At 36.9% G+C, this 8,802-nt stretch overlaps 1 protein-coding gene across 1 annotated transcript in view; it reads right to left on the bottom strand.

Annotated features, from left to right (window-relative positions):
* Nucleotides 1-8,490: 8,490 nt before the first annotated feature.
* The window catches only part of COL4A1 (collagen type IV alpha 1 chain), a 67,467-nt gene continuing 67,155 nt past the window's right edge, over nucleotides 8,491-8,802 (bottom strand). Inside the window, exon 52 of the mRNA XM_062514963.1 lies at nucleotides 8,491-8,572. Within this exon, the coding sequence (XP_062370947.1) occupies nucleotides 8,491-8,572 (82 nt within the window). The remainder of the gene's footprint in view (nucleotides 8,573-8,802) is intronic.

Raw genomic sequence — 8,802 nt, 5'->3', positions numbered from 1 at the left:
ACCAAATTGCACCTTTTTTTTTATTTTTCTTTTTTTTTTTTGTGCTGGGCTTCTTCCCAAAAGCAAACAGGTTGGAGAAGGAACAGTCTGCATTTGTACCTCCCTTCAAGGTAGAGCTGAGTCAGAGCTAACATTTGCACCTAGAACTCTCCAGCTCCTGGCCCATCTTCCACCTGCAATGAATAATTAAAAACAACTGAGCAAGACTTCTTACTTATCATAGATTAAGTTCACCCTTGTGTCACATGAATTTCAATAATATTTGTGACAAGTAGTACAGATGATGGGTTAATAGTCCTTAGAGGACTGTATTTACCTTACAGGTAAAATATATATACAATACCTGTTGATTTGTTATGCATTATATTTATTATTTTAATGTATATATTTAGAGATATAATCCACAATACAAATCTCACCAGAACATAGAAGGGTAATGTTTGATAATAAGAAACTACAGATATGGACAAGAGCTGTGCTTTTCTCTTCAGTAAGTGATAACACAGATTGGGAGGGTGTACTGGTTTAGGCCCAGATGGAAATTAAGCATCATTAAACTGCTCATTCCACACCCCCACACCCCCCACCGTCTTAGTACTTCAAACCATTTTAGTACTCCAGTCCTGCCAGCCCACCAAATAGCTATGCACATCTGTCATGCTTAACATTTTTTATACCTACATTCTTATTGAAAAATAGTTCCAAATCTCCCTTTTGTGATGGTTACAAAGGACTCCCCTGGCTGATTTCTTTAAGGTTTGCAATTTACATCCAGTTTACTAAGTCCTTTCTCTATTAAATGGCAAGTGTTTCTAATCCCCTCCTTGAAACTCTGTGAAGGAGTTTTAGACTTTTTATCTTTGAAAAAGGACAGCTAGGATGGATCAAAGAGGACACATGTAAAAGTCCATATGTCAGGATACCTGGTTATGCAGAATAACCTCTCCTAGTGATTGTTTCTGCTTTTATACTGACTCTTACTGGAGCCCAAAGAAAAAGAAATTAAGTGATATTTCCTAAAAAATACCTTGCCTCGTTTCACTTATCATTAGCTTTCTTTGGAGGCTCTGTTTTTAATACCACATTATTTTCCTCCTTCAGGAAAGTGACCAAGAAGACAAGAAGCGACTCTTATCAGGCACCTTTCCTCAGGTTATTTGAGGTTATTGTACATCTTATGTACAATACCCACATATCTGATTCAGCTGTCATTTTAAAACCACTGCAATACTTTAGAGTCTGTGTAAAGCTGTATATATTAAAAAGTCCAGCAAGTGCAATGGAATAATCAAAAACTAAACAGGTTTTCATCACCATCCAGGAGTGCCAGACACTTAGGGAGAACATGACCTAGCAGGGACAGACCTGATCCAGGAGTTTAGAACTGACTTCCTGTCTTAATAACAGCAAGTAATCTCACTTTCACAGGAGCAATACCATTTATTTATAATTGTTGTAAACAACTTAGAAATAAAAAGTTGTAAACAACTTAGAAATACATGAAACAAAAATCTTGTATATCAGTTTATTCTAACTACAGGTTGAAGACAGTAAGTACTAAGCACCTGTGGGTTCATTGTACAACAATGTACATAAACATAAATTTTGTCTGAGTTTGTCACATTCATATGTTTATATCTAACATATTTTTGTTCAGGAAGCAGAAAAAATCAGTTGTCACGAGTCTATGCAACTATATAAATTTAGATTCATAAGGACCCATAGGAATGATAAGAATGTCCTTTGCTGAACCTTGGTGCTGAAGACTTGGCCACATGTGAAAGGAGGTGGATGATCTTACACATTCCCTCTCCACTGCTGCCACATGATGAGTTAATATTTGATTAGACAGTGCCGTATCTATGACACCTGTTCACCAGGGAGACTAGGACAACAACTGATGTAATCTACCTTATTATATACTTAATGATAGAGGAGAAGCACTGCTTTTTCAGCTTCCCACGTCTGCTTTTCATTTCCTCTCCTACACATTCCTGAGGGGTCATGTTCAGTGCCTTGCGAGAGCAAACAAACAACTACAGTTTTTTTTTCCTCTCTCTCTTTGTGATTCTCTGCAATTTGCTTGATAGAAGAGAAAAACTTTAAAAATTTCCTCTCTACTCTGTGTTTCTGGGAAGAGAACTGCTTCTTGAAAATAGTTATCAATATATCTGTGTTCGCAAGATTTCTCTGATTACAGTAAGAGTACAGAAAATACAAAAAAAAAATGCTTTGGTACCCAGGCTACATGGAAGAGCCATAATTTTCATAGTGGTGGTTCACACACTTGGCTGTTGCTTTCAGATTCTACTCACAAATGTCCTCTTGAGACAACCTTGCCCTTTGACAAGTAGGACCTACTCAATCTTTTAGTCTGTTCTCCAAAAAAGCAAGTGGCTGTTAAGTGCCACTTTGCAGGAGTTCCAAAGCACCTCATCTGAGCAGATTCCTAGCTATTGTCCCACTTGTTTGTGATTCCCAGGTTGCAGTGACTTCCTCTACAAAAGGTGCTTCTGGTTTGGACCACTAGCAATCCCAGTAATATTTGCCATCTGAATACAGGTTTTTTATTCCAAATTTATATGGCTGTGTTCAGAAGACTTTTTTTCAATTCAGTCTTCACAACTTCTGTAGATATTCTGCTAAGAAATCCCAGTCTCTACAGGGAATCCCTCAAATTTTCACGCAACTATAGGTGATTATAGTATTTCAGATACCATCTTTCTTACTGTGAGTAGTTGTTGTTATAAGGTGAATATTTAATCCAGGGAAAAAATTGCCAAATTTCCATTATCATTTTTTTCTTCCCATTTTATATAGTTTATAATCTTTCCCTGAAGTAAAACTTGCCTTTGAAGAGAGGGGAAGGAGAAATGCAGTGGGGGTTTCTTTGAAAGCTTTTATGGACACCAGAACTTCTTTTCTATGTGATCTTTTAATTGGGAAAAGAAGGGCTGAGAAGTAGGAAGGGTGTATCTTCCATTGCCTGGTCTAGGTCCTTTCCTCAGTTCAGGGACAATACCAAAAGGCCTGGATAGCATTAGCTTTGAATAGAGACAGTTGACAGCTCCCAACTGACCAAAGGTAGCGAAAAAAAGATCTGTGAAAAAGTTGTAGTTTGTCAACATGGAAATACAAGCAAATGGCAATTTTGTTTGCAGATGTTGAGCTACCAGGAGTCTTCATTCACTCTTGCCTTGTACTCACCTTCTTACCAATCTGAATTCCCAAAGACAGTGCAACACATCCAGGCCAGGGAAGTGGGAGGTGGAACTCAATATATTTATAAACGATGCCTACTGAGACTGCTCTGGGAATCAGTATTCCTGTGGGGATTCCCAAATACATTATTGAAAGAGGTACACAGAAGCAATTCTTGACATGGGATTCATGTGACTGCATTTCAAGTCCCAATGATTTTGTTGACACTTTGATCACATCTCTCAGATACGTTCATGTCCAAAATTAGGCTGGAAAAAGTGTCGCTATAATTATTTGGAGGAAATAGGAAGATGAGAACGTCTTCCACTGCCAGCCACTATGCCCACAAAGATAACAAAAGCTTTGGCAGAAGGTAACACCAGGCATGTTCTCGCACTCTTCACTTTGAACCTCTTCCAGGAACCAATGGTGAGAAATGAGCACTCTGGTGTAAGACTGAGAGGAACGTTCTAGCAAAAACACACCATGGGCTACACTGATCCAAAAGCTGTACACCAAGGATAACAAAAAGGTTTAATCAATGCTCTTTAGACTGCTTTACAAGGACTTTCTCCCCTACTCAAACCATTTTACACGTTTATTTACTACAGTGCAAATCATATTTCATGATGTTGAGATGACAAATTAATCCTGCCACAATTCTGCATGAAATCTAACATGTTTTCTTAGGCAAGACAGGAGTTGACAGAGCATCAAATGATCACGTTCCATCCATAACTTTCACTCTGTCAAGTCTTCTGTCCTCTGCACACCAATTATAACAAATATAGTTGACTGCATATAGCCAGAGGGGGAAAAAAAGGGCAGTTCTCTAGCATATGTAAAAGATTCAGACATTTTAAAATCATTTCAATGTTTATACTCTGGGAAGGAACGTACCTTTAAAAAATCAACACTGAAAAGTAAGTGAGAATATTCAGCTCTGAGTATCATCCTCTTACAGGGGGAGCTGAAGAGAGAAGGTGTTGTCAGTAAGCCTGACTAGGTAAAATACCTCACAGTAAAAGCATTCCTGTGTTCATGAGAAGTAGTAGTGGTTTATCCTCCCACAGGTATTAACACATTAAGCAACACAGCAAGCTTGCTGTTTGCCAGAGAGAAATAGGCAAAACCCACACACTCCCCTCTACATTTTTTGGAAGGACTTTCTTCTGACACTGTGAAGAAAAATAATGGTTTGAAGATTATACTTCCAGGATATTTTTTTGAGGTTCTTTCGTTAGTACATCTTTCACAAAGAACACGCACTTCTTGTTTAGCTGATAGTGCTAAAAGTAAGTTTCTGTATTAATTTTTGCTTATAATTATGCTATAGAGACATCATCAATATTACAAATTCACAATTATTATCCATTTCTTACTATGTTTTACTAATGGGTGGGTGGAATTATTTTCTTCTCTCTACCATTGTACTGCTGAAACTGACAGGCTGAACACTTCCATGTAGCTACTGAATGCTTCTTTTCTTAATAATGATTAATTATATCCCAGAGCATCCATCATTGGTCTCAGCATTTGTCTGAGCTCAAAATATGCCTTTAAAGATTCACCCTGGTGTCTCATATTTTCACTGTTATCTAATTCAGAATGTGAAGATCATCAGAAAGATAATTTCTGTATGAAGAGTGAGAAATGCAGTGGGCAGTGCATCGCTGCCACGATGTGACCAGCAGAGAGAGTTAAACTCCACTGCAACCTCTGAAAAAAATGCTGTTGGTGTCCTTCCAGAAGTTTCAGTGCAGGCATGGCCAACCACCTTTAGAGAGTAAGGGATGGAGATACAGGCAGATACTGAGACAGCTGCCATTTCACCTAGTCAGTGGTCTTTGTGCCACGTCCTGTATTTTCTGTTTAGTTGGTGCTCTGAGACCCACAAACCTGGCTCTGTGTTTATGTTTCACCTTATGCAGTTAGTGTAGATTATTACAGATTTGTAAAACAAGGAAGATAGGAATTCTCAAAAAGTCATGCAGCTTTACAGTTTCAGTCATGAAAATACACTTTTTTTCTGGGAACCTAGTATGGGGATATTCTTCTCAGGAGTCCTGTTACCTAGAAAAAAATGTATTTCATCAAGGAAGTTACGACTATGAAATGGATAAGAGATATACTTATAAGCTGAATGTACATTTATCAGAAAATACACACAGGCTAAGACATCCTTTACTTATAAATATATATTGGATCATTTAATTATATTATATTTTTATTTTGCATTATGTATAGATTTTCTTTTTTAATTGAAAACTGATCAATTCCTATTTCAAAAGGAAAACTGCTGGTGACTAGAACGTGTCAAAATAGAGATGCAGACAGGAAAATAGTAATATATTCAACAGGGTCATGTTAGCAGATTAGAGATCAAGGTATTTGTTGGTGTAAAGTTGTCCGGCCCAGTGTTACCACAAAGAGAGCAAGGGCACCACCTGCTGTTTTAGAAATGTATTTATTGCGAACATGACAGCAACTCTTCAAGTACTGCACTCAAAAATTTTCTCCTGAAATTGAAGCTTCTGCAAGACGATTTGAGTAACTGAGGAGTTAACAGTTGCCTGTTCACACGATGAACTGAACTGTAGCCACAACACTGGCCATAAATGCCTGAATATGGGGTACTTAAGAGGTTATTGAAAGCAAGGCAGTGTTTCATTAGGGGCTTTTCCTCACCCAGGGCATTAAAATCTAGCGTTCACACATTTTCAGGAGATCTGACTCATATTCAAGAAGCACCAAAAAGTTTAGATTTAAGAAGAAATAGCATGTTTAGCATGAGAATGGTTTAGGTCATTATATGAGCTGGAGGTTATGGAATAAATAATTACTATTCAATAAGGAAGACCTCAAACTACAGCTCAAGCAGTTTTTGAAAATTTTCACAGGACATTGTTCCCCAATGCTCCCAACTGAGAAGACAAGGGTTTATACACAGCCAGTTGATTTAGACATACATGAAGGATGTTGTAAACCCAACTGTCTGGCAGTTCTAAGACAATTTGACAGTAGCAAATTAAATCCCTAGCTGACCAGGAGATAAACTGTAGAGTGTGAGCAGCAGTTTGGATGCTCTGAGTCAGTGAAGACTGACTTTTTACATCATTTTTTCCTAGATGCCACAAGGAATCACCTTCTCGCCTTCTCTTCTTCTGGATATCAAGTGTCCCTTGGGAAAATCCTGAGTGAGGCTGCTCAGGCATAATCAGACTGTTTTATTTTATAGACCAGCAAGGAATTTCCATGAGGACTGGTCTTTTCTAAATAAAATCATCAAGTGTCAGAACCTTTGTGAGAGTTCATTGCTAAATGAAATGGCCAATTTCTATGCAGGAGACTTCAGCCATTTGGCCAGAAAATGTCCTGAAGGATTTTAAGTGAAAGCCAAGCTCAGAACAGCTGCAGCAGCCCCAGTGTCCTCACAAATTTTGGAAAACATCATGAAACTTTAGCAAATTATGTGCTTTTGCCAAGGAAAACTATAGCATGGCCCATTTCCTCTTCAACCAGAGCCAAGATTCACCTTGCCCACTTACAAGCAAAGTTATGAGAGATATTTTAAATTTTATCCTGTATAATTCAGTTATATTTGTGCATGAAAAATTCAAAGGAAAAGTGAAAAATGTGCATAATTTGCTTGATTCCCATGAGCTGAGATGAAGTTAGCAGATTTTTGTAATGCGTTCCTATCAAATACATTTCAGTGATAAGTTCCTCATGTTTAATCTATCAGTTTTAGTTCTTACAATATAACAACAGAGGTGTCAGCACAGTGCCCTATTTGCCCTTTAGAAGATGCTTTGTACATCTGGAAGATGTGCAAAACAAAAATCATCTAGGATTGCATCAAGCTTGTGCATTTATTGGTGGCTTATTAAAAATTAATTCATTGCTGTAAAGGAATGCTAATCACAAATTAGTAAAAACTTCTTCTTTTCTTCTGTTTCGTCTTTTTTTACACAAATAGTTTTATTACAAACTTGAATTTTTAAGAAATACACATGTAAGAAATTACACAAAGGCCTTGGCATTTGCAAAAATCTTTTGGTATTTCCATGGTAATAGTCCATAAAACATTTCTGGAGACAGACATGCTCAAACAATGGCATCATTGCATAGAAATTCTTTAGAAATATTTCTGAGGCCATATGAATAATTTTTTGGCACAATATTAACAAAATTAAGGCCTTATACTTTTCAAAATCAAGTAATTCAGTGTGTGAGTAGTGTTTAAAACCCTGAAAAATATTAAATACAGAATAAAGATATAAGCTCAAAGCAGGATTTACCATTATAAACACAAATAACTATTAACCTGGGTTCAGTCTCTGCAACTTCAGCATTGAAATGGCTATGTAAAATGAACGTTTCACATCATATTTTGGCATTTAACATCTAATTCATGACACTGAAAAGAAGAAAAAATTTGTAAGCTTCTTTTTGAAATTATAAACTCAGAGCTTGATTTGCCTAATGGTTGATATCTATATAAATTACTAAAATATTTATACATATATTTTTTTCTTGACCATTGCTGGATCATTCTTTATTCCACAGGAAAGTTTGTTCTACTGCACAAAGAAGCTGCATAGTACCAACATAGCAGAAACACTTACTTGCCTATTTGTGAAGCCAATTTGGCAATCTCTTCCAGATGTACACCCATTAATACTGACAGCACTAAAGGCTACAAACAGAAGCAAAGGTTTGCAGGATGGCACTCTATGTTGTGAAAAGATGGTTACGTGCTGGTTAACCATAGTCTGTAATCCCAAACCTCTTTTTTACATTAGTATTCCTTTGTACAAGAACAATAAGTACATACCCAAGAGTCTGGAATTTTAAGACAGATAGATAATGGTAACAAACTTATCTGGGGAAGAAAAATGAATCTAAATATACAATACAAGAATGAGAAAGGGGGTCAAACAGTATAAGGCAGAACTGCATACCTCCTAGCACCTTTGCATTTTTTTTCTGGATAAATGCTGACTTTTTATTCTATCAGTGCATTGCATTTATATAAAAAATACATATACTTTGATCGAAAGTGCCATTTGGCATGTCAACATTTGAAGCTTATCTTTGTTGTCTCTCTTCTTCTTTAGCAAGGACAGGGCCAGTAAAGCAGTGTGTGTTAGTTATGCAAGTTCCTAAAAGGCACTTTACTGTTTTCATACTGGACAACAATGAGGTACATATGATATATGTCTAGGCTTCATTGCTGTTAAACGAATAGCACCATATTGTGTGAAATTAGTTGAAATTCAAAAGTCATTATGTTTTTCTCATACAGACTTGACAACGGCTAACATTTGAGCGTAGATCCCCGGCTTTCAAAGTTGAGGGAGTTGGTTTCCTATGGCAAAGAAAGAAATTAAAAGACCCATTAGCAATTTTCAGGTTTATAACTGACAACATCAACTTGGAATGTAAGTCTCCCAGCCTCTGCTGAATCAAGGTGTTCCTAAGTTCCTCAGGGTGTAATCACTTCCAGGTTTGGTCACAAACTATTATAAGATTAGTTTTAAACATCACACACTTACAGTTACTGAAGAATTCTATTCTTTCATGAGGCATAATATTTCC

This window comes from Cinclus cinclus, chromosome 2 (genome assembly GCF_963662255.1).
Source record: "Cinclus cinclus chromosome 2, bCinCin1.1, whole genome shotgun sequence".
NCBI classification, from domain to species: Eukaryota; Metazoa; Chordata; class Aves; order Passeriformes; family Cinclidae; genus Cinclus; species Cinclus cinclus.
Note: the sequence above shows the minus strand (reverse complement) of the source record. Positions and strands in the feature narration are given on the sequence as shown.